The sequence below is a fragment of the Squalius cephalus genome, assembly GCF_949319135.1.
Source record: "Squalius cephalus genome assembly, chromosome: 2".
Classification (NCBI taxonomy): domain Eukaryota; kingdom Metazoa; phylum Chordata; class Actinopteri; order Cypriniformes; family Leuciscidae; genus Squalius; species Squalius cephalus.
Genome location: NC_137123.1, coordinates 8,138,031 through 8,164,774, shown reverse-complemented (window position 1 = coordinate 8,164,774; position 26,744 = coordinate 8,138,031). Strand labels below are relative to the sequence as shown.

The following is a 26,744-nucleotide window of genomic DNA, read 5'->3' as shown; positions in this document are numbered from 1 at the left end:
AATCATAGACTCTTAAGAAGGCAGTGTATATTATGTATTAGCCGTTATCTGCTTATAATTTATAAGTTATATTTATTTATTTTATATAGGATGACTACCAGAGAATAAGGCTTCCAGACTCATCCAAAGCTCAACGTGATAAAGAGGAATTTTACAGACCCATAAACCTGGATTATACAAACACAGAAGCGGTCGACACAGACTGCTACTACACAGATGTTGTTTCAGCACAAACACAAGATCAGATCTACACAGAACTGAACGCCAGTAGACGGAGTCACGTGTATCAGAGTTTAACAGCGGATTCTGCTCAAGAAGAGGCCATCTATCACACTATTGATCACTGAATCCTCATCAACAGCCTCATCAAAACCCTAGATTCCTCTGACAGCTACGATAATCCAACCTCTGTCAGCATCACAAGTTTTTGTGTTGTTTTCACTAAATCAAATAAAAAATATTAAGTGCACTGAATTAATTGATACAGCCTTTTGTTAAAGGTACAATATGTAGTTTATCGCCGCTAGGAGTCGCTAACCTCTTCAAAACAATAACAAAGGCGTAGATTGATGACGCAGTGAATGAGCGTGGAATCATGGAACTTGTCGTCATGCCGATGGATCTAATAATGTTTATTGGGAAATGTTTATAGATGAGTTTGACACTTAGTCAAAAGTTTGGACATTGATGTTTTTTAACATGACTGTGGTTTGAAGTAGGGCTCGATTGCTAATGAGAGACAGACGGATATCAAAGTCTGCTTGCCATGGTCCATAATGTTTGGACGAATCAACAACAGCGTGAGCGTGCCGCTAGACGTAAAGCAGTTGTCCATGTCTGTCGCCATGGTTACTATGGCAGTACAAGTGGAAACCAGGGATAACGCGGATATTACGTCATTTGTCAGGCGGCAAAGTTACAAGTGATGGGCACTTTTTAAAATTTCTTTAAAATTTCTCTGAATTTACATACATTTTTGGAAAAATGTGAACAATGTGTCGTGAAGGGCATGATCAAAAAAGTTTGAGATGTTTGAAAAAGTTTGTTTTTGCATCAAATTATCAGAATTTAAAAATTTTATTTGACATTGTATGACCTAACAAAGCCTCATTTTCTGAAATCACGTGACTTGGCCAGTTTAATACACACTTTAAAACACAGGTATGAAACAGAATGTTGAGTCTTCGTACCTTTTTATCATTTAATGTTTTATTTGAAAAGGAAAAAAAGAGAAAAATCTGTCACATGGACCCTTTAATACACAGATAAAATGTATAAAATATTACAGAAACTACTCTAAACTCATTTATTAATTACACATTGACTGTTTATTAATGTCACATGAATATAATCCATTGCTTTCTGCAGAATGGAAACTCTGAAGATGTGTTTCATTTTTCATCAGTAGTTGTGATGTGGATCTGTCCAGTGATGGGACAAAAGCTGAGTAAAGTTTAGCTTGTGCTTCATCTTGCTGTGGCTACAACAGAAATAAGACACACATTTACATAAATCAACACTACAAATGGTACAAATAATCTCAGAAAAAAGATATATATTTCTGTCAGTGAATCGACTCGTATAATCCATCTTGTAACAAAAGAAAAGACTGTTTAGTATCTATTGACTAGTTGATTGACTACTAAGGACATTTTTTTTTTCAAAATTCTCAAATTGAGAAGACTTGAGAAACTTACGGACAGATTCTGATATTCAGAAGAGCCCGACTGGTGAACAGCAGGTCTGGGATGGACAGTCTATGGGAAAAACACATTGATTATTGATTATCTGACTTTTGACTCTTTTGCACATGTAGTTTTTGATATTTCTCATACTGGGAGTGTGTTGTACAGGTCAGATGATCTGGACTTGAGGTCAAGACCTGTATATGTGCCTTCACTGGGATCAGTTCTGGGATCGTTCTACAGGGAAACAGAGAGAAGTGAAATCAGACAGAAATGATTATCACCATTTTAAATTTTGAAGAAAAAAATGAATCTAAAAGATTTTAAATTGCGGCCATGACGATCAAAAGTGTAATCACTCCACAGTCTCTACTCATAAAACCATGAACAATCCTGAGTATATATATATATATATATTAGTGGTGGGCCGTTATCGGCGTTAACGCACTGCGTTAACGCGAGACTCTTATCGCGCGATAAAAAAAATATCGCCGTTAATCTATTCTCCAAGTTGGGTTGGGAGCTGGCTCAAGCTACACAAGCTATGATGACGCAATCTACCCGCGGCCGCGAGGAACACCCGGCTGCAACGCATCATATTCGTCGTCATCTTAAACACGGCTGAAAGTGAAAGCTGGTGTAAAAGATCCGTGCAACATCCATTATTTGGACTTGGTTCGGATTTAAGCCGTCCGACGTAGACTGTGTGGTGTAACAGTTCGGTAAGTTAACACACGACTAATCCGTTCTACCACCTCAAATTCAAAACGAAACATAGCCTATCACTGAATACCAGCGCGCGCGTATTATTCCCAATAGGCTATATCTGAGTGGTGTAGAACATAATCTCTGTCTGCGCCCGATTTTAAGAATCGTTGTTGTGTTTCTTTTTAACTGAAAAGACATCAGTTAGACAATATTCTAATTTTAAATTTGGGGTTTCATAAGCTCCAAGCCATAATAAACATTAGACCTATTTAAGTCTCTGCAGCTAGTGTACTTAAATTTTATTTATCTGCAAAATTATGTTGTATACTTACAGTTTTGCACAATATATGTTCTCAAAACTACATACACCCTTTAAAAAAAAAAAACATTTAGCAGTTGTTTAGCAGGGTCTGTGTAACCTGTTCTGAAATGGTTTTATTATAATGTCGTTATCGCAAGAGGCTGCAATGTATATCACAATATGGATTTTAGGCCATATCGCCCATCCCTAATTGATAGCCTATAGTAGTTGATAATAACATAGGCCTACCTAATGTTGCCTACGGACTGTAACAGTACAGTAGTAACCTTTTACAGTCTATGAGTAGAACAGCTTTCTCAAGCAGTTTGTGATGCATTTTGGAAACAGGAGATGAGCCCCTGGTCTAATGCGCCACCTGGCTTGAGAAACCCGTTCTCAAAGACTTACTTTTATAGTCATTATTTGGGTAGCACACATATTCTGTATGCCTTCGGCAGAATTCAAATGAGCCATTTTAATCTAGATTCATCTAGATTAATTTCAAAATTAATCTACATTAATCTACATTAAAAAAATTAATCTATGCCCACCTCTAATATATATATATATATATATATATATATATATATATATATATATGTGTGTGTGTGTGTGTGTGTGTAACGTTCACCAGTGAGAGTGCCTGGGAGACTCTCATCCATTATCACATTCACCTGTGTCTCATTACCTTGTTTAACTCACCCTATAATAGCCTGGTTTTCACATTCATTCTCTGCAAAGTCTTGTTTAGTGTTTGTACTGCAATTCTGAGCGTTCTGTCTGTTATTCCCATGTTCTTGGTTTTGATCTCTGCCTGTCCTTGGATTTTCCTTTTTGCCTGTGTCCCCTGTGACCCTGTGACCCCTGTGTCCCCTGTGACACTGTTACCCCTGTGACCCCTGTGACCCTGAGACCCTGTGACACTGTGACCCCTGTGACCCTGAGACCCTGTGTCCCCTGTGACCCTGTTTCCCCTGTGACCCCTGTGACCCTGAGACCCTGTGTCCCCTGTGACACTGTTACCCCAGTGACCCCTGTGACCCTGAGACCCTGTGTCCCCTGTGACACTGTTTCCCCTGTGACACTGTTACCCCTGTGACCCCTGTGACCCTGAGACCCTGTGACACTGTGACCCCTGTGACCCTGAGACCCTGTGTCCCCTGTGACCCTGTTTCCCCTGTGACCCCTGTGACCCTGAGACCCTGTGTCCCCTGTGACACTGTTACCCCAGTGACCCCTGTGACCCTGAGACCCTGTGTCCCCTGTGACCCTGTGACACTGTTACCCCTGTGACCCTGAGACCCTGTGACCCTGTTACCCCTGTGACCCTGAGACCCTGTGACCCCTGTGACCCTGAGACCCTGTGTCTGTGTGTGTTATTCGCGTGTTCTTGGTTTTGATTTCTGCCTGTCCTTGGATTTTCCTTTTTGCCTGTGTCCCCTGTGTCCCCTGTGACCCCTGTGACCCTGTGACCCCTGTGTCCCCTGTGACACTGTTACCCCTGTGACCCTGAGACCCTGTGTCCCCTGTGACCCTGTTTCCCCTGTGACACTGTTACCCCTGTGACCCTGAGACCCTGTGTCCCCTGTGACCCTGTTTCCCCTGTGACCCTGTGTCCCCTGTGACACTGTTACCCCTGTGACCCTGAGACCCTGTGTCCCCTGTGACACTGTTACCCCTGTGACCCTGAGACCCTGTGTCCCCTGTGACACTGTTACCCCTGTGACCCTGAGACCCTCTGTCCCCTGTGACACTGTTACCCCTGTGACCCTGAGACCCTGTGTCCCCTGTGACACTGTTACCCCTGTGACCCTGAGACCCTGTGTCCCCTGTGACACTGTTTCCCCTGTGACCCTGTGTCCCCTGTGACCCTGTTTCCCCTGTGACACTGTTACCCCTGTGACCCGGTGTCCCCTGTGACACTGTTACCCCTGTGACCCCTGTGACCCTGTGTCCCCTGTGACACTGTTTCCCCTGTGACCCTGAGACCCTGTGACCCTGTGACCCCTGTGACCCTGAGACCCCTGTGACCCTGAGACCCTGTGTCTGTGTGTGTTATTCCCATGTTCTTGGTTTTGATCTCTGCCTGTCCTTGGATTTTCCTTTTTGCCTGTGACCCCTGTGACCCTGTGACCCCTGTGTGTCTTTTTTGATCTCTTGCCTGTTTTATGGATTATGTCTTTGGATTACCCTCTGTTCAAATAAACTGCATTTGGATCCTCAACCTTCGTGTCTCAGAGCAGTACGTGACAATATATGTGTTCTACATGTACAAAGAAGCTGTAATTGATTTATTAGTATCATTCTGTGGTTTTGGCCATCTTACCTCATACTCGTGTATTGCAGATCTACAGTTTATCCTTTTCTTCTGACTGTCAAAAAGAAACGTAAACAAGCCATTTCATTGTTAATGTAATATTCAAATGTACTTTTGCAGTAGTCTAAAAGCAAATTATATTACTCTTTGTTGATACATATTTATTTACATTGTATACAGTATGATGGTGATCATGATCGTGAATATTGCACATGCCACTGTGATCACTACCCAGACGAGCCAACCAGCACCATGATGATCTGAAAGAGGGAGAATATCATAATTAAATCTACAAACTAAGAATGACACTATAACTGTCTTGAACCCTTTATAAAATAAAAGCTTCACCTGTGACAGTGACAGCGTCTGATCTCTGAGATCCATGTTGATTGTGAGCCTGACAGTAGAAGCGTCCACTCTGTAGTGCACTGAAACTCTGTCCAGATCCAACAGCTGAGGGTTCATTCTCCTTAAACCAGCTGAAGTTCAGAGCAGGAGGGTTTGAGTCACTGATGCAGTTCAGAGTCACTGAATCTCCCTCCACTATTACACCAGATCCACTCATCAACACTGAGACGCTCCTGGGGGAGTCTAATAACAATTATCAGATTATTATTTTTAAAATTTACACATTTTTAAAATTGCTAATATGGACTGAATTTATCAAAACAGAAAATTTGCATCTTAAGTTTTATCATTAACTCACACATGACGTTTAAAGTCACAGTATCAGAGTATTTCTCTCCATGTTCATTGGTGGACTTGCACTTGTATTCTCCACTGTCATCAGAGCTGATCTTTGAGATGCTGTAGATTCTTCCAAATCTTACAAACGTTCCTCCTTTAAACCAGTTGATTACTGCAGGAGGGTTTGAGCCACTGATGCAGTTCAGAGTCACTGAATCTCCCTCCACTATTACACGAGCTGGACTGATGAAGATCACAGGTTTCACTGGAGGATCTACAGGAGAAACATATAGTATCACCCGTCACTCGCCCCACCAAAGCACTTCTATTTCTGTTCTTACATACAGATACAGTAGTAGGGGCAGAATTTAGCATAAACAACATGAATCCATGGATCCTTGAGTCAAAAGGTCATGTCACTTATTAAGAAATAAGAAATATTAAGAAACAGTACTTTTTTCTGTGTGTGTGGTAGTCAGTAAATCAGTGCTGGATAGATTACTTACAAACTATAGTCGGTTACTGATTCCAAATTACATGACAAAAATTGTAGTTAGTAACATAATTGTTAGGTGTGGCTGTAGAAAGCGCTAGTGATGTTCGGTTCTTGAACGAATTGTTCTTTTTAGCTGATAGGAAGTAACCGGTCAGGCCGGTTCATTAATCACAGACGCTAGAGGCAGCAGTCTTTAGCCTCCTTTTTAGAGCGCCTGACTCTCACACTGGAGACTAGGGTTCGAGGTCCGCACAGAGCGGGGCGAGTAGGACCCGGGTGGAGGGGTCACAGTCCAAAGACATGCAGGTTAGTTGCATTGGACAGTCAAAAATTGCCTGTGTGTGTGTGAGCCCTGTGATGGACTGGTCATCTGTCCAGGGAGCGTTCCCCTGCCTCTGGCCTAAGAAACTGGGATAGGCTCCAGTCCTAATATATATAATAGCCAGGGAGAAACTCAGGAGAACACATCTACATTAAAACATAGACAATACGGGAAAAAGAACTGAATGAACTGAAGGATTAAATATACACAAGGGAGGATAATCAACAGAACAGAGAACAGGTGTTTGACTAATTAACAACTATGAAAACTAACAATTACAGGGAACTCATATAAACAGAATTAAACCAAACATAACCCTAACAGTAATCTATTACATTACACACATTGCCTTGTTTATCGCATTAATTTGAATAAGATATGCTTGGTATAAAAACATATAATCAGTTACAGCTCTGACTGTATTATGCAACACATTTTTTTTTTTTTCAAACATTTGTTGCATAATACTGATTACACAACAAAAGTATTGTATTTTTTGTTTTGTTTTCTTTAAAGCTACACTGTGTATTTTTTAAGTTGATTCTTAGCAAAAACACTTTGTTCTTTCAAAATGATATGTGCTCATTCATGTGTAATAACTTACACCAACTAATCAAGTATTCTCGTAATCGTAGAATCTGACATTTTGAATACATACGAGCAAGTCACTCAAATGGCGGCAGCCGTGTTGCGCGTACATCTTGAAAATAAAAAAGATGGACATAACTGGAAATTCAAGCTTCGCCTTTCACGCTTTTACACTCGGTGGCACCGTGACGAATGCGAGGGGGAGATTACTCGCGACTGTCGGCAGATTTGAAAGTCTGTTGAAGATGGAGGATCACGCCTATTCTCGAGGACATGTAACAGAGTCGCCAAGGAAGCGAAAGAGAGAATTAAAACGACAACGTGACAGGCAAATCAACAAGACCAAAGTCAATATTGGAGTGGCTTTTCCAAGATGGAAAGAGCTCATGAGGAGCAAAGATTTTAAAAAGTTGCCTGCTTTCTTCTCGACAGGTAATTCAGCCTATTTGTGTAAATTCAAAGTTTTATAGTTGATTGGCTAACTATAGCATGGTTGTGCATAACGCTAGAACGACGTCTAGGATACTTTTCCTCACGTCAATGATGAAAAAGGATTGTTTACCTTGTAAATAATAAGGCCACTGTAGGAGTTAAAACTCCATCAGGAATGGGGGGGGGGGGGGGGGGGGGGGGGGCTGGAAAGTAATATTCAGTTGGTAGTCATGTACAATTTCACAACTAGATGGGAGAAAATCTTACACAGTGTAGCTTTAAAAAAGAGAAAAAAAATGTTGAGGTACTTACAATAGAAGTGAATGGGGCTAATTTTGGAGGATTTAAAGGCATAAATATGAATCTTATTATTTCATAAAAGCATTTACAATCAGTATTTTGTTTAAATATGTGCATTATTTGAGCTTTAAATGTGTTTAAACCATTATTTGAACAGCTGTTTTAGTGTGTTGTGTTTATGGTGTGGCGTTGCCATGACAAGGGAGTAAATTGAATATAACTGAATATAACATAAAATGTTAAAATCCCACATATTGTTCATGTTTTGTGACTGTACTATTGATACAGTGAACATTTAAATGTTTTAAATATTAGCCCCAATTACTATCATTTTTAAAGAAAAGGAGGGACGAGTGAACTCTACTGGCTTTGGAAAGAAAACTTTAAAGAACATACTCACACATGACACTGAGCTGAACAGCAGGAGAGATGTGAGTGTGTCCGTCTACAGCACAGCTATATCTGCCTGAATCCTCTCTTCTGACTGACTGCAGCAGGAGTTCATTGTTTCTGTCTCTTCTCTCAGTTAATGGCTGTGAGTTTCTGTACCAGATGAATGTTGCTCTGTCAGTCAGAGCGCAGCTGCTTTTACATCTCAGATTGACTGAATCTCCCTCTGTCACTCTCTCAGGAGACTCCACCTGAAGATCTGAACACAACACACACATTATATCTAGTGCTGCTGTCATACACTGATTATTATTCAACATAATGCACAGAAGAAGAGATAAACCTCATCAAAGTCACCTGTGACAGTAAGAGTCACTCCAGATTTACCAATCCATTTTCCACTATCAGTGATGAATCTGAAATAGTACATGTGTGAATCCTTCAGTGTCACATGACTCAGTCTGACGGTGCAGTTCTGCTGTTTATCTCCCAGATACTGAAGCCTCTGACTGTATTCAGTGTCATTAGACAGATCTGGAAACTCTTCATTATCTTTCACCAGTGTTTTGGTCCAGAACACTTTCTTGATTTTATAATCATCATCGTATTTATAAGTGCATCTCATTATCACTGTTGAGTCCTTTAGTGCACAGATGTGTGAAGGACTGTAACTCACACCCCAATCAAACAACTGGGTACAAACTCCTGAAACACACATTAAAGGGATAGTTCACAAAAAACGATTGTTTCATAATTATTGACCCTTCATGTTCATTACATTTTTATTTTTTTAATTCTTTTTTTTTTTTGCAGAACACATGAAATGCTGACATTGCAAAAACATTCAAATAATCATTATTAACCATTTAATCCCACCGGTCACAATAGTGACCGTAAAAAAGTGTTTCATTTCTAAGGCTATAAAAATGTTACTAAATGATCTATCAATGCATTTCCAGCAGATATTGCAATAATAAAGGGTCTCAATGAAATATGTGCAGTGTCGCATGTTTACTGTAAATTGTCACATGACCAGAGCTGTTTACTTCCTGTTTGCGCCAAGAGAAGAGGATGGCAGCAAGAAAGCTCCCAAAGAAAAGGGTGGTAAAGTATGTTAACATAAAGATAGGACATAGATTTTTGGTACACATCATGTTTAAGGTGTCTAGTATTGATATATGCATTTGCAATTACTCAACTTTGTTTAATGTGTTCATAGAACTCACAAACATGTCAACGGCAACAATAGTGACCGGTGGGATAACCCATTGTATCTACATACTAATACACATAGGCTAACTGTTCTACCTTACTTTCTACATAATTTCACACACACACAAACACACACACACACACACACTCATAAACACACACACACACACACACACACACACACACACACACACACACACACACACACACTCATACACACACACACACACACACACGCACACACACACACACACGTCTCTTCTGATGTCTGATCTCCACACACACACACACACACACACACACACACACACACAGAGAGACAGAAACTCACACACACACACACAGTCACGTCTCTTCTGATGTCTGATTTCCACACACACACACACACACACACACACACACACACACACAGAGAGACAGAAACTCACACACACATACACACACACACACACACACACACACACACACACACACACACACACACAGTCACGTCTCTTCTGATGTCTGATTTCCACACACACACACACACACACACACACACACACAGAGAGACAGAAACTCACACACACACACACACACACACACGGTCACGTCTCCTCTGATGTCTGATCTCCACACACACACACACACATAAACACACACACACACACACACACACACACACACACACACACACACACACACAAACAAACACACACACACACACAAAAAAAAAAAACACACACACACACACACACAAAAACACACACAAACACACTGCACAGGTCAAATAGACCTATATTAAATCAATACAATGGTTGATACAACACAGTATCCCACCGGTCACAATTGCGACCGATCATAAAACACACTTTTTCACACACTTTTCCATGAAAATGTAAAAAAAATATGATTGATTGTTTCAAAGGGATACTAATGACACATGATTTGGATATTTTTGTGTCTGGGAAAAATTTGGGATTAAATGGGTTAATGCACATATTTATATTGTACATTAATTTCAGTGAGAATAATTTAAAATTTATTTGAAGTTATTATTCTTTTTAATTTTAGCTCTGACTGCCTTTATTTTTTACTTTATTTGGATGATTTTTTTCCCCACAAAATGTGTTTGTGAAAGGGGTTTTAGCAGGGTGACATGATTTAAAAAAGAAAGACTTTGATGAGAGACTAAAGGAGCGACTCACTGTGAATCATGAGCAGAAACACCAGAGGAAGAGGAGGAGCCATTATCAGTGTTGTCACTACAAGAACAATAATACAGAATCACACAGTTGTTCCTAATCCTGGACGATCCTCAGCATTTTAGATGTCTCCTTAATCAAGCACACCTAATTCAGTTCATCAGCTCGTTATTAAAGGCTCCAAGGCCTTAGATGGGTTTGTCAGATAAGAGAGATATCAAACATGTGCAGTATTGGGGGTCCTCAAAGACCAGGATTGGGACTACAGGGATAACACACACAATGAGCATTATAAAACAATCTTTAGCTTTAAAAACATTTCCATAAATAATATTTCACTGAGAATATTTCCAATTGATTAGGTCAGTGGTTTCTACAACAGTATTAATCTAACTATATTCACACAGTAACCAGCGTAACTCTTACCGTGTTCTGGTGAGTCTCTCCAGCAGGCGTTGTACTGATGAATTTCTCGTGGTTAACCGTGTTTATTTTAAAATACTTGCACAGACAGACAATGTTTCTTCCTCTTACTTGACTCCTGCCCACACAAGCAACTTTAGACAACTTTTCATAATGATCCAATGGCATTTATTGATATCTAAAAAGTCATTAAACCCAAAATGTTTAAGAATATGAAGAAGTTTGTCCACCACTTTTGTATTGCTCTTCTACAAAGATTTATTAACATATAGGACATATTTACAGTTTCACTTGCATTTCCACATTTTAAGAGTGAGGTGATGTTCATAAATATATATAGAATACAAATAAAAGTGGGTTTTTAAACTTAGTTTTTATGGCCTTTCTTCCTAGAAAACATTTTCTGTAGAATTATTGAGCAAGACACTAGCAAGATAGGAACTTATATTGAGTAAGACTGGATGTCGAAACTTTGACCGCAGACAGACAAGTTGTATTTTGACATCCTCAAGATAATTTTTGCCTTCAGTTTATTGGCGAATAGAAGAATAGCGACAGGAAGTGGTGGCCAGTAGAGGTGGGTGGGACAGGAAATGACCTCATCCAGAATCAGTTCACCCACACATAAGTGCCAGCCCGTAATGAAGAACACATGCACAGCCCAATGTGTCTCAATGTACGTCATCGCTCAAAATCAATTCTTAGCTAATATTGCTTAATACAAAAACCCCTAAAAGGACATGGAGATTCAAAAGTATGAGATGGGAGGAGAAATTATATTCCAATGCTTTTGCTTTTGCTCACAAAAGTTTCATGCATGGGGAATGCAAAGGATTTGAGAGAAAACGCAAAAGCATTGAAATATAATTTCCACCACCATGTGACTTTAGGGGCTCCATTAAATGTTGTTTTAGTCAAGCTGATTAAACCAACATGATTGACCTCGTCTTAACACACGTACACAGAAGTTGCTCTACAAATAATCATCACTGGTGACTTTAATAGACTGAGGTGTTCATCAAAGCTTTAATTGTATCCACTGTTGCACACGTTTGTTAGAATAGCCCAAATATTAATATTAACCCAGCTATCACATATAGTAGGTTATTCTGAGCTTAGGTCTACAATGACCCAGAAATGACCACATGCACACAAGCTTGAATTTGGTAAAACTGATACAGCCTTTTTATTTGCTTACAGAAAACACATGAAGTCAAACGTTCAAATGACCTTAACAAACAAATTACCAAGCAGTGACATCACAAAATGTTTTTAGTCTCACTAAACATGTGTTGTCGGTTCTTTGGTTCTTTCCTTTGTATTCTGCTCTTGTAATGAGAAAAAGATCACAGACACTGTATTCACCTGATTTAATGAATAATAAATAACTGAGTGAATTAGCATGCTAAATTGACAGGCCTCTCAGAATATTGTTTAATTGTTTTGGCCTTTGTCTTCATGATGGTCTCATTTACTCATTTGACACGGCTGTAGATCACAGACGGCTCTTCCACAGTCTGCACATTTGATAGCCTAAAAACATCAAATAAAACAACAATCATGTTATGTATCAGAATACATGATGATTAAAGTCATTAAACAATTCAGATGTTTCTGAAACATTAGTGGGACACAAAGTTATTAAGAAAAAAAAACAAGTAATAAAAACTCAGTGAGTGTTTTAGCGCAATTTTCTGACGTCATGGGATCACAACACTAAGAGATAGTAAATCTTTTCCTGGATTTTTTTTGTGCGTTCCCGAGATTAGACCTTCCTTAACATAATGCCGAAAACCCGAAGTCTCTAGGTGGTCTGGTTGAGGAGTAGATAGAAGTGCAAGATTGGTGCGCACAGACAGAACAGAAATCATGAGTTAACAATCGCAATTTTGTCCGGTGGAAAATTGCGCCAAAAAATCCAGATTTAAAGAACTATAAATTCTCCTTTCATCAACACAAAAGTAACATGAGGGCGAGTTGATGGCAAATGTTTTATGTTTGCGTGAACTGTCTCTTTAAGCTCGTTCTTCTCACCTCAGGACAGAATCAGGCTGACGAATCCTGATATTGTCGTAGTGGCTTTCGTTCTCCTCTGCTCTCTTCGTCTCGGTCTTTCTGTGATGTTGGACAGTTGCGTACTGGATCTCCTCAGTATCTCTGCATTCAGGAGCATTTCCGTCTCTTCTGGGTTTGCTGGAAGTAACACTGGCGTACTGAGCGTCATCACAATCGGCTGATTCAGAAACATGAACGTCTCTCTCTGTTACGGTAGAGTACAGATTGTCCTGAAACGGAAGAAAATTAAATATTATTTATCATTCACATTTAAAGGCTGTTCACACAGAACACGTTTTTCCATTTCAGTGCACTAATTTTCCATTGTTTTTCTATGTAAACGCGTGCTAGACCGACATGTGTGACCATTATAAACATGGTACTGAAATTAAAATGCGGTAAACTTTTAAAAACACATCTCTAGACTTTCTGGGGGGTTTTGTCTCTTGTTCCACTGACTTGTCTCTCACGTTTTGTGTGAATGGCCCCGTCTGTAGTGTTGTTAGTATTTGGTAGTATCCCTTTAAGGGACTGAGGAAGTCATGTTGTGGTTTTGTACAGTCTGAGTTAGTTGCTACTGCACGAGCTGAGTGAATGCAAAAAGTTACCTGTGATGATATCACTGAGAGTTTATTAACCCTCTGGGGTCTGAGCTGTTTTCTGGGTCCTGGAGGTGTTCTGAAATGCTCTGACATTTGTGCTTATTTCTGTTACTTGTGACATTTTCATGGCTAAAGTCTAATTACACTGTATTCAGCACAAACTCTGCTACAATAATATATCAGCAGCATGTGTGTAAAAGTTTGTAGTTTTGAGATAATGACATTTATGCGTGGTTTGCGAAAATACAAAAAAAAATCTTACTGAAATAAGGTCATGAAACCCATACTGATTATTTCTTCACAAGACTTTTGAAAATTGTATCACGTAGCCTAGAATATTTGCTCTAAAACGATGTGAAAATCACCCTGACTGCTCATTCAGATAAGACAATATATTGATTTAAAAATTCTACGACGTGTTTTGTGTGACAAAGCTTTATACGGGAGCTCACACCTGAGAAAGACAAAGACACTCCCCTAACGGCCCTATTAGGAGCTATCAGGCCCTGTCATTCTGAGCAACCTTTCACAAAGAATGAGGAGATTTAAAAAAGAATGGCTTTTAGATTGTTTGATTTATTTACAACACAACATAATCCAAAGATACACAACAAATGACAAAAAAGCACTCATTGAAAACAATTATCCAAAGACAGAGACCTTTGTGCCATTCCTAAAAACATTGTACATACCTTTCATTTCCAAGGTGTTTGATTTTCACTTTACCAGGTTCATGTACATGTACATGAACGAGACTCATGTGAATGTTGAAGTCAGCAGGAGTGGCATCTGGGCCCTGAAAAAAAAAAAGTGAACATACTGATATCAAGAGAAAGGCCTGCACGATTTTGGGAATACATTTTAGATTTTTCTGGATAAAATTGCTTTTTAAAATTCACAGAATACACACACACACACACACACACACACACACACAAATGTTTCCAACAATATATAATATAATGAACACCAGGTTTGTTGTGCCTTGTAGGCATAGGCTATGCGCAGTGCTGCATAAAATAATAATAACAATAACCATAGCAGCCTATAAATCTTCCAAAATATTTCAGTAACAACTAAGCTAGAGAAAAATATATTGATTATCATGTTACTTCAAATGTTTCCATTCATTATGATGATATGAAATGAGATAATAGTAAAAACATGAAGCCGTTTGGTGCATTTTGCTTTTCGAATGTATCAAATATGATACATTCAAACGCGATCGCGCTCAAATATAAAACATTATGGTTACCATATACATCAGGGCTCGCAAAATTTCAAAATCGCTGGTAGCCCTTCGGGCAGGCACTCTTCAGATTTTGGTAGCCCGAAATGAATTTTACTAGCCCATATAAAAAGACTACAATTTTTAATGTAGAATATTGGTTATGAGTCAAAACAATGAATCAAAAACTTTTTCAAAACACAAATATCAACAAATATGCATCTGGTTCTAACTGAACTGAAATGTGTGTGACCAGTATGAACATGAATCAGTCTGTGTCGGTGGCTCAGCCCTCAATGAGGGTATGATAAAATAAAATAAAAGTAACTCTTTAGTTTAGGGTCTAATACTCACTATTAACTAGTTTCATTAACATGGAGATGGCAGGGCTTTTTCATCACTGAGGTCCTGAATGTGAGATACAGATGTGGCCTTTAAAAATGCGCGTCTCAGAGAAAAGAATGCCACAAGCACTTCCGAAATTCTGCGGGATCGTGCAGAAGGGGGATTAGGTGTTGGACGCAGGAAATACTAAAACCTGTAGATGGCAGTCGTGTTTCATGTGGCCATACTGAGTTGACGAAGTATGACGAATACAATGTTTTCTTTTGCCAGTTACATAAACAGTCACATATTCTTCATAAAAATCCGACTCAAACGCGCATCATTTGTCTTATTTTTTTTTTCCTGTGTACTTACAGTAGAAGAGACGTGATGTAGGCTATGATAACTGAGTCTTATAACACAATAATTTGCGAAGACCTTTAAAGAGACCGAGATCATTTGCGCAATATCATTATCTAATTTTACATTTAGTTCATTTTTGCATCTTAACGTTTTAAATAGTTTTAACATGGTTGTAATGCGCTTTTCTGCATTACACACAGTACTTTTTATACTATCATGTTTCCCTTATAGGCGTCGATTTCGGTGGGGACGGTGGGTACGCACCCACCAGATTTCGTCATGAGTCATTTTGTACCCACCACTTTTAACTTCAGTCCATATTAATTTGACTTTTGGTTCGATTTTTTTTTTTTTACCGTTTTCAGTGGTTATGAGGAGCTTAATTCATTTAACCTGAGATGTGCGTTATATCGCTTTTTGATCATTCTTTGTGTTGTCGAATTTTGACACAGTTTCATTATTTGTTCATAATAATTTGATTCATAATTATGTCATTTTTTTCTAAAAGTAAAAAAAACAAAGTTTTTTCTAAAAGCAATATTCTAAAGAGATACAAAGACATTGTACGTGTACCCACCAGATTTCGTCATGAGTCATTTTGTACCCACCACTTTTAACTTCCGTTGACCGTTTTCAGTGGTTATGAGGAGCAATATGAGAGAAAAATTTTGTAATCATTGTCTGACACAACAAAAAAATATATAATATTCATTTTATTTTAATTTTCGTGTTCGCATTTATGAGGGAAAAAACAACGTGTCAGTTTACGGTTACGTGAGCGCTCTAAAAGCGGCAATAAAAGTCTGCTTTAAAACTTTCACAGAGACCTCAAACAGAACAGCTGCCTTTCTTTAAATTGAATTTCGTTTTGTATTAATTATATCTTAATTTTAATCAATGTTTCGTGAACCAATTGCCTGGATTTAAGAAGTAAATATAGCAGACAATCACGACATTGGAGGCGCCGGGCGATATCTCATAAATGAACCGAAACTCAGCGTGTAATGCACATTCACATTTACAGTGTATTTAGACACATTTAGACGCATTCATAATCATTACTTTTACCGGTTCTTTGTGGCAAGCTTTATGCGTGCGGTCGTGCGCTTGAGTGCGGCTATATTACGTAAACGCTCATGATCCATAAGTAGGCTAATTAAATTAATATAAAGGGGCGATTTGTCCACGAATTACTTAAATGAACAACTAGCCTAGTATACTAGTCGACTACAAAAAAAAAAACTTTTAGTCGAAAGCAGCCCGTATTCCACATATTTTCGAACCAGGCAACAGGACATCTGTGTTGAGCGAGGCCGTGGACCCTGAGCGGAATGAACGAGTGGAGCGGAATATTCAGAAATGCGCTCTCCACTCACGAGCTCTGATCGGAACAAACCCGAACCTCACTGTCTGCTGAACTTGCAGAATCATCAAAATATAATATTTTCTAAAGAAGAATTTTAAAACTTTATTGGTGGTAGTTGAGAAGAATTCCTCTTTCCATATCTAAATCATTTCGAGTGCAATATAAATGTATCATATTGTTATTCTTATTATATAAGAATAATACGTATTTTTTACAACATTTTTAACATATAGAGAATACAAGTTTAGCGTGTTGTGTGTATTTCCTAATTATAAGCTTTTGGTGAAATTGCAACAAAACTAAAAGAGTAAAAGTGCATAAAAACATAAAAACATGGCGTCGTCTCAAGAAATATCTGCGTACACACTAAACCACTGAAACCGACTCAAAACGATGTAGCCTAGTATACATACCAGACCAGGCACTGTAATTCTGCCACAGACATACACTAAAAACGGAGAAGACTTAAAGTATGCGCATAAACCTTGCGCGCTATACAACAATAATATTAGGCACAGTAGCTTCTTTTTTTTCTTTTCTTTTTTTATCAAGAACTTTGTTGAACAATATGAACAACCATAAATGGTCTGGTACAAAATATGAGTCACGATATTCGATAGTTAACGGACACTGTAAAACTTTACTGTAAATTTACAGCGAATTTCCTACAGAATTGTACTGTATTTCCATAATACAGTATTAGGCTGTATATTTTACAGAACAGCTGTAAATATACAGCACATTTCTGTTTTCAACCCGATAAATTCGTAATACAGTATCATACTGTAAAAGCACTGCATTGTGGGATTGATTTCTTTCGCGCTCAATTCAGTTCAAATGTGACGCGAGCCGACATGTAGCTACTACAGGCAAACTTGATTTGTCAGCGGGATTCAACTGAACAGAATAATCATTCCTGTTAACAAGATAAACAGTGTCTGCGAATCTGTGAGCAATTTTTAAGCTTTTGTGAGCTTCGGTTCGTGTTTGAAACATTAGTTGTCTGTGACGCAGCAGAAAATGGGCGACATTAATGTTACATGAAGACGGATGGAAGAATTTGTCATCTGAATAACCTGCGCCTGTGACGATTAGTGGGATTTAGAGTTTGAGAAGATGGAAAATTGTTCAACTGAGTGATACGGTAAGCCAATATATTTTGTTTTTTTGCGTTCGCATTTCTACATTGTTTTCACAAATGCTTATTTGGTTTGATTTTGCGATCGCGGTTTTCTACCGCGGCCGCGCAAACAATTCACTCTGTTCCACCTGTTTACCAAGTAATTTAACGTTAACTTCGATATTTCACATAATAGGCAACATATACCATGTTATTTGCATGACCTGCTTTTGATATATATTTTTCGTTTCAGGCTTTGTAATCTGATGACGGTCCAGTGCTAATGTAAGTGCTTTTAAGTAGTGTTACAGTTATAGTCTATGTGGTAAAAAAAAAAAAAAAATGCTATCAAATGCTGTCAGTTCTGTGATCGTGCTTTTGAATCATTGTCAGAATTTTCAATTTTGCTAGCATAAAAAAATCCATGTTAATGCTGTTTTCAAATGTAGTATTCCTGATTGCCATGCCATATGTTCCTACAAATTGCCTAACAATTCAAAGAGAAGTTAGACGGTGTTATCCTTCAAGCAGATAAGTAGATGATATTCAACAAATCTCATTAATCTGTAATATATGTTTTATGTTTTGGTTCTGTTGATCATGGTTGTGCTGTCCTTTTTAAAAATTGTTTCAGGAATTTGCAACGCTGATGTCCAGCAATCTACATTTGCCAGAGAGTCCACGCCTTATTTCCTGGTATGTAAACATTAAAGGTTTAAGTTTAAACCTAAAATGAAAAGCCATCATTTACTCACTCCACTGCAAAATATGTTTTTCTTAATTAGTGTTTTTTTCTTGTTTCCAGTCCAGATATCTAAAATTCTTACATGAAGAAGCATTTCATTGACAAGTAAAAAGTGTCTTGTTTTCTGAAAGAATAAGTAAAAATTTTGTGAGTTTATGCTTAAAACAAGCAAAATAATATGGCAGTGCGTTTTAGTGTTCTTCTAACCCTAATCAATTTTAATTTTTAGGTGAAAATTTTAATTTATAGAACTATGAATAGATAGACAACTACATCGAACCACAGTGGAACCCACAATAGTTATTTTAATTATTAATATTATTTATTAATTCATTTTATTTATTTTTTTTTCAATTACAGGTCAATCTCTAAGCAACCAGTGCTGGACATTACGTTTGGAAGGTCAAGGTGTGTGTGGAAAGGATCACAGCCTAGCTTCATCGCTGGCCTGGCAGCGCTGTTTGCCTCCTCCTATAACTTCAGCTTGCAGTACCAGGAAGAGGCAGCACCTTGAGTTTGTTCAGAGGTTAGTCATTAGCATATTTGCCATTCATATAACTATTAGACTGAATTGTGACTTGTCTTGACAGTATTTATTAAGCTGACTGACTACTGGTATGAACAATATGGCCCTGGTTTCCATACTGGGCTTAGCTTAAAGGGTTAGTTCACCCAAAAATGAAAATTATGTCATTAATGACTCACCCTCATGTCACTCCAAACCCGTAAGACCTCCGTTTCTCTTCTGAAGACATCTTAAGATATTTTAAATTTATTCCGAGAGGATTTCTGTCCCTCCATTGTAAGTGAATATATACATTTTGGTCCAAAATGAACAAAAACTACGACTTTATTCAACATTGTATTCTCTTCCGGTCTGTTTTCCATCCGCGTTCACGAGTCCACATTGACGCTGCTGACGTGTTATCTGGTGCGTCAATATGGACTCGTGAACGCGGATGGAAAACAGACCGGAAGAGAATACAATGTTGAATAAAGTCGTAGTTTTTGTTCATTTTGGACCAAAATGTATATTCGATGCTTCAAAACATTCTAAATAACCCACTGATGTCACATGGACTACTTTGATGATGTCTTTATTACCTTTATGGACGTGAACAGTGACACGTCCATTGACTTACAATGGAGGGACAGAAAGCTCTCGGAATAAATCTAAAATATCTTAAGATGTCTTCAGAAGAGTTCAGAGGTCTTACGGGTTTGGAGTGACATGAGGGTGAGTCATTAATGACATCATTTTCATTTTTGGGTGAACTAACCCTTTAAGACAGGTCTAGGCCTCAATAAAATTAGGGTATTTAAGCAGCTTTTATAAAAATGTCTAATAAAAAAAAACATTACTGGTGTGCATCTTGAGACAAAACAGTGGCAGTCACATATTTAAGATATGTCAGTGCAAGTTGTTTTCAGTTGAAGGATTAGTGAAAATTCTATCATTAATTACACACCCTCATGTTGTTCCAAACCTGTAAGACCTTTGTTAATCTTCAGAACACAAATGAAGATATTTTTGATGAAATCTGAGAGGTTTCTGAACCAGCCATAGACAGAAATGTCTTTGCAACTTTCAAGGCCCAGAAAGGTAGTAAAAACATTGTTTAAATAATCCATGCAACTACAGTGGTGCAACCTGTTTTGTGCACAAAAAAAAATACAAAAAAATAACGACATTATTCAACAATCTCTACTTTCACGTCATTCTCCTACGCTGTTGACGTAGTGTAAACAGTGTCAAGTCACCTTCATTTATATAGCGCTTTTAACAATATAGATTGTTTCAAAGCAGCTTTACAGTGATAATAGGAAATTACAGTAACATAGATTGTTTTGGCTTTACAGCAGCTCTAGAATATAGTTATTAGATCGACTATTTTTGACTGTCAAAATGCAGGCGGACACAGCTTCCGTGAGTTGTTCAAAATCTTTATTTTTGGTAAACTCTGTGTACACAAACAATGTTCTCAATGCTGGAGTTCATGTGTAGAGCCCCTGGTGATACTTCGAGCACAGTTTCATGTTGTGTCGAGCCTCCTTAGTGTTTTAAAAAATAGCGATTTTTAATGCTATCATAGTCCAAGCACTCCCATTCAAAAGGCAATTAGACCGAAAACGAAAATACGGTCAAACTTAAGTGGCGTTTCCATCCTAATTATGCTTTTAAATGAAAGTTTGCCTCTGGTAGATTAACAAAAAGACCCTAGGTTGCATTTTGGCGAGAGTTACCCTTTAATACACTCCGGCCTACTCATCCTCACAAAACAGTGTAGGAGAATGACATGTAAGAGAAGAGGTTATTTTGGGGTTATTTTGCACACAAAAAGTATTCTCGTCACTTCATAATATTAAGGTTGAACCACTGTAGTTATATGTTCTATTTACCAATGTTTTTACCACCTTTCTGGGCTTTGAGAGTTGCAATGACATTGATGTCAATGGAGGGACAGAAACCTCCCAGATTTCATCAAAAATATCTTAATTTGTGTTCCGAAGACGAACGAAAGTCTTAAGGGTGAGCAATAATGACAGAATTTTCATTTTTGGGTGCAAACATGCATTTTAGTCTGGTAAATGTCATGTTTAACATTATCATGTAGTCATGTATGCAATAAACATTGCAAGGCTTGCAATTAAAGTTAAATTATTTCTGTCACAAAGGTTTGGGCTGGATTCTGGCAATGTGTGCTCTATATAAACAGAGTCTATGGCTGCCTTTCCACTGATACTCTGATGGGACCTGATGAGGGGATGATATTAAAAGTTGTAGAATAAAACTTTAAATCTGGCAACCCCACTTCCAAAAGTTTAGTTAGTTGACAGTGCACATGTAAACAGACACATTGAGTTGATGTATTTTAACCAGGGCAGAAAAAATATCAGTTATTGATCACAGCATCCAACATTGCATTTTTTTTTATGTTGTTCAGTTTTATCCAAACAGATTAGTCGTTAAAACCGATATCTGTTTTTTATTTACACATCTTTTGTGCTGTCTCTCTCTGTCAAAATATATAAACTCAGTCCATAATATTTCATTGTTTTTTTTCCTTTCTTTTCTGCCTTTTAGACGATTTCCTGACATCAATCCTGAACGTGGATCAAAAACAAAGAAAGGACAAGTAACTTCAAACAAAACTGGCCAAGTTGTGCAAAAAAAGAACACTGTAAGCCTACAGGTGTCCTCACTTCTGCGAAAACTTGAAGACTTTGAATGGGATTTCGTTTGCACTTGTATGGACTTCAAAACAGAAACAGCAATTCACTGCCATTATAAAGCTTGGAAGAGCCAGGACATTTTTTAATATATCTCCGATTGTATTCGTCTGAAAGAAGAATGTCATATAGACCTAGGATGACTTGAGGGTGAGTAAATTTGAGCTAATTTAATTTTTTGGGTGAACTATCCCTTTAATTAAGTGCTAAGTGTTATCTGTTTGTTGTTAAGTGTTAAAATTGCATTTTATGTTTAAAAAAAATTCAGCCAACATGTTCACAGAAGGCAATTTTCTGATCTTTGCTTTTAACCAAAATAAATGTTTTAAAACCCAGAAAATGTTGTTTTCTTTTTCCTAGTGTGACTACTATACAATTTATTGCTGTAGACAAGTTTAATATTGTAAAAATATGTGGTATATTCTGTATTTGGTAATTACAGTGGAGTACTGTAAATGCTGTTTACTGTACTAGTGCTGTAAAAATACAGTATGTGGCTGGCAACCCAGCTGCCAGTATTTTACTGTAAATTTACAGTACAATGTTTTACAGTACAATACTGTAAATGCTGTCTACAGTACTAGTTCTGTAAAAATACAGTATGTGGCTGGAAACCCAGCTGCCAGTATTTTACTGTAAATTTACAGTACAACGTTTTACAGTACAATACTGTAAATGCTGTTTACAGTACTAGTTCTGTAAAAATACAGTATGTGGCTGGCAACCCAGCTGCCAGTATTTTACTGTAAATTTACAGTGAAAAGTTTTACAGTGGATGCATAAAGCTTGCCACAAAGAACTGGCAAAAGTAATCATGTGTCAAATATAGCAAGGAGACATTTTAATTGTTTACTAATCAACTAGTGTTTTATGTGTCAGTCAAAGATGTTGACAATGCTGACTCGTCATCTTCGCAGATATTGTGAACGTGCCTAGAAATGCACACTTACAAAAGAGAGTTGTCTGTTTCTTTTCGTTTTGAATTGTTTTGTTTAAAAGTGGACATTTCAAGCTTTCTAGATACATTTCTGAGTTTCGGTTCATTTATGAGACGAGCTCAGTTCACGAGCAATGCAAGTTATATCGCGCCGGTGCCTCCATTTCCTGATTAAATCGTCTTAAATGCGTCTCCGTGTGGACAGAAACCAATGTAATCTTCCTGATTTAATCACGTAAAACACAAGTCTAAACACAAGCACCACTCTTCTGAATGATGGTAACCACAAACCTCCAAGAGTTTGTAAACCAATTGTTTGTAAAACATATTTAATATTTACAAATTCAAAAAAAAAAAAAAAAAAAAAATGTTTTACAGTGTATAAATAAAACGACATGAAGAAAGTTATTTCCAAAATGTAATTAATTGCACAGTCTTTGTTTTAGCTGCTTGTTTTAGCTGCTACCAATTGCACAGAGTCAAGAAATTACAACCACCCACCCCCCAGGTCTGCCGATTCAACCCCCAATGCTAATCGATCTCCTCTCAGGGAATCAAAAGAAAACCGGTTTTTCCAGTTTTCACCAGCGTGTGGGCGGGGTTTTAATCCCTTGCAGTTCCTTTGTTTAAATGCTATTTAAGCAAATATACTATACATACGCTTTAAGTTATTTCAAATTAATGTTTATAGCTTAATTTGTTGATATCGCGTAACTTAATTTGACATATGTTGATATAACCAACTGACATTGTAGATTCCATTGCATGCCAGGAAGAGGCTTATGCTTTGTTTTAAGTAATGAGCATTTACTATAATATAGCCGCACTCAATCGCACGACCGCACGCATAAAGCTTGCCACAAAGAACCGGTAAAAGTAATGATTATGAATGCGTCTAAATGTGTCTAAATACACTGTAAATGTGAATGTGCATTACACGCTGAGTTTCGGTTCATTTATGAGATATCGCCGGCGCCGGTGTCGTGATTGTCTGCTATATTTACTTCTTAAATCCAGGCAATTGGTTCACGAAACATTGATTAAAATTAAGACATAATTAATACAAAACGAAATTCGATTTAAAGAAAGGCAGCTGTTCTGTTTAAGGTCTCTGTGAAAGTTTTAAAGCAGTCTTTTAGTGCCGCTTTTAGAGCGCTCACGTCCATAACCGTAAACTGACACGTTGTTTTTTCCCTCATAAATGCGAACACGAAAATTAAAATAAAATGAATATTATAATTTTTTTTTTGTTGTGTCAGACAATGATTACAAAAATTTTCTCTCATATTGCTCCTCATAACCACTGAAAACGGTCAACGGAAGTTAAAAGTGGTGGGTACAAAATGACTCATGGCGAAATCTGGTGGGTACACGTACACTGTCTTTGTATCTCTTTAGAATATTGCTTTTAGAAAAACTTTTAGTTTTTTTACTTTTACTTTTAGAAAAAAACGACATAATTATGAATCAAATTATTATGAACAAGTAATGAAACTGTGTCAAAATTCGACAACACAAATAATGATCAAAAAGCGATATAACGCACATCTCAGATTAAATTAATTATATAAAAAACAGGGAACATTTTGTATAAGCAAAACTGAACAAAATGCATACTTAAAATAATTGTATTAGGCTATGTGTTATCGAATATTTAATACCACTTCCCCATAATGTTGTAATTATTTTTTTAAAACAACATCTGTCAAACTGTCAATCAGATACCTCTTATCTGGTCATTTTTATTTTATTTTAGAAGTCATAACTGTTGATCACCCTTTGTATGGAATTTGTGAATATGAATATTTAGAAGATTTACAAACTGTCGGCAAGACCTCAAACCAACCCCGGACATTCTGAGACTAACGTGGAAAAATCTTTATGCTTAATGCATTAAGACAGTTCAATTAAAATATTTATTAATAATGTAATGGCAAATCAGATGCGCCCAAAATATAAATGCTACGCGTTGAGCTGCAACATTACCTCACAAGAAATATCTGCACAAGAACAATCACACAAGAAATATCTTCACGAATTAAGAATCTGGGTAAGTCGCATTATTTAATTGCATTATGTTAGGATGATTTTGTGTATATATATAAAAAATACTGCTGGGTTTTTACAGGCAGAGTCACGTGTATTATGCTCACACTAAATTCTCTGTTGCACTTATATAAATGCGCATTGCATGCACAATCATCTTAATAGTTGTACAAAAAAGTTATGCGCTACTGGCAAGAACGTCACTTTGCTGTTTTAATAAAAGCAATGTTAAATATTCTGCATGCACTCATCTCCTGGAAACCACAGCAATGACAGCCTACTGTAAATATTTGTGTCTATTACTATTTATAATTTATATTTTATTGTGGATGTTTTCTCACAATCGTGACGTAATGAAGTAAAAGAAAAAATCTAATGTAAAGTTGTTTTTTATGCGCCACCTGGTGGATATTCTGTGAAGCGAAACACATTGAGGGAATTTGTAAGTAGCGCCCTCCGAAAGCACTTGCAGAATTCTGCGAGACTCTACGAGACGAATTGCCGAATGCCGCGGGAGAAAACGCGCGTTTTTAAAGGCCAGATCTGTATGCTAGTTAGGGGGGTTCGGGGAAAATTTTGATTTCTCTGATGTGCATTTTAAGATGTTTTGAAGGGCAAAAAAAAAAATTGGATAACAATAGCTTTAAAACCATGTAAGTGGGCAGCTGATTATTTTTCTCTCCTCCTTATTTTTCGCATCACACTCCTATTCTCTTTGTTTTTCTCTTTCTCTGTCTCTTCCCCTCCTAAAGCTGAGCTTTGACTGATATAGGCTTTTCATTTTTGTCTGTCAGTGAAGAAAGTAAACAAAGGGTCAACTGATAGGTTGATTTATGAATCATTTTCTCAGACACGTTAATTTACTGAAAGCTACTAGGAAAGCTAGGTAGCCTAACTAAGTTTATTAAATTAATTCACAATATGTACACATTCATTATTGATCTTATTCTTAATACAGGGCCGTAGACAGGGCTTTATAATCAAAGAGGTCCTACATTTAAAGTTATTAGGGGGTTCAAATTTTTTATTTCTCTGATATGTCCATTTCAAGATGTTTGAAGGCCCAAAAAGGATAAGAAATAGCTTTAAAACCATGTCAGCAGGCAGTAGATGATACCTGCTCTCACTTCTTATCCATCACTCTCTCTTTTTCTCTCAGTCTCCTCATCTTGCCATCTCTTCTCCCTACCTAAAGCTGAACTTTTTTAATTTACTGAAGGATACAAATTGTATATTAATTCTCAACATGTACACATTCATTATTAATCTTGTGCCTATGATGAAAACGGCTTTGTTAATGCTAATGTCCCCTCACAATGACAGTAAACTAATTATTAGTCACATTACAGGCCTATTTTCAGTTCAAAATGGCGAAATTAGACAAAAGTATATTCATTTGCCTGATTATTTTTGTCATTCGTTTCACATTTATGACCTAAAAAAGCTGTTAAATATGAAATGTTTAGTTTGGCTACTTACATCTTATCTCGCACTTGACCGTAAACTGAAGCGTCAGTCGCTCTGCTCAAACTCGCGCTCAGCAGCTTCTTGTGAACATAAAGCCCGCCTACTTTGATTTGATTGGTCATCTCAAATATTCTGACATTGACGAGCACCACAGACCAATGAGTGACAGACCAATGAGACTCAGATGAACACACACACACCCTGTCCTCTCTGTT

The 26,744-nt window shown here is 37.5% G+C and overlaps 1 protein-coding gene and 2 long non-coding RNA genes across 4 annotated transcripts in view; 1 reads left to right on the top strand and 2 right to left on the bottom strand.

Moving 5' to 3' along the window:
* Positions 1 to 1,697: 1,697 nt before the first annotated feature.
* Positions 1,698 to 5,402, bottom strand: LOC307144684. Its single transcript, XR_013818806.1, has 5 exons — positions 5,360 to 5,402; positions 5,181 to 5,271; positions 5,021 to 5,066; positions 1,836 to 1,922; positions 1,698 to 1,757 (listed from the first exon to the last, which is right to left on the bottom strand). It is a non-coding gene; the product is annotated as an uncharacterized lncRNA (long non-coding RNA).
* A 6,925-nt stretch (positions 5,403 to 12,327) lies between these two features.
* LOC307144659 (uncharacterized protein) overlaps positions 12,328 to 26,744 on the bottom strand; it is an 89,119-nt gene continuing 74,702 nt past the window's right edge. Inside the window, exons 4-5 of the mRNA XM_079847211.1 lie at positions 13,080 to 13,330; positions 12,328 to 12,578 (exon numbers count right to left, since the gene is read on the bottom strand). Coding sequence (XP_079703337.1) covers positions 12,521 to 12,578; positions 13,080 to 13,330 — 309 coding nt within the window. The 3' untranslated portion in view covers positions 12,328 to 12,520. The remainder of the gene's footprint in view (positions 12,579 to 13,079; positions 13,331 to 26,744) is intronic.
* Positions 17,727 to 22,239, top strand: LOC307144689. Of its 2 annotated transcripts, none has more exons than XR_013818809.1 (5): positions 17,727 to 18,127; positions 18,357 to 18,388; positions 18,553 to 18,799; positions 19,209 to 19,374; positions 21,934 to 22,239. It is a non-coding gene; the product is annotated as an uncharacterized lncRNA (long non-coding RNA). The 2 variants fall into 2 exon arrangements; XR_013818810.1 differs by lacking the exon at positions 21,934 to 22,239 and adding an exon at positions 21,282 to 21,331.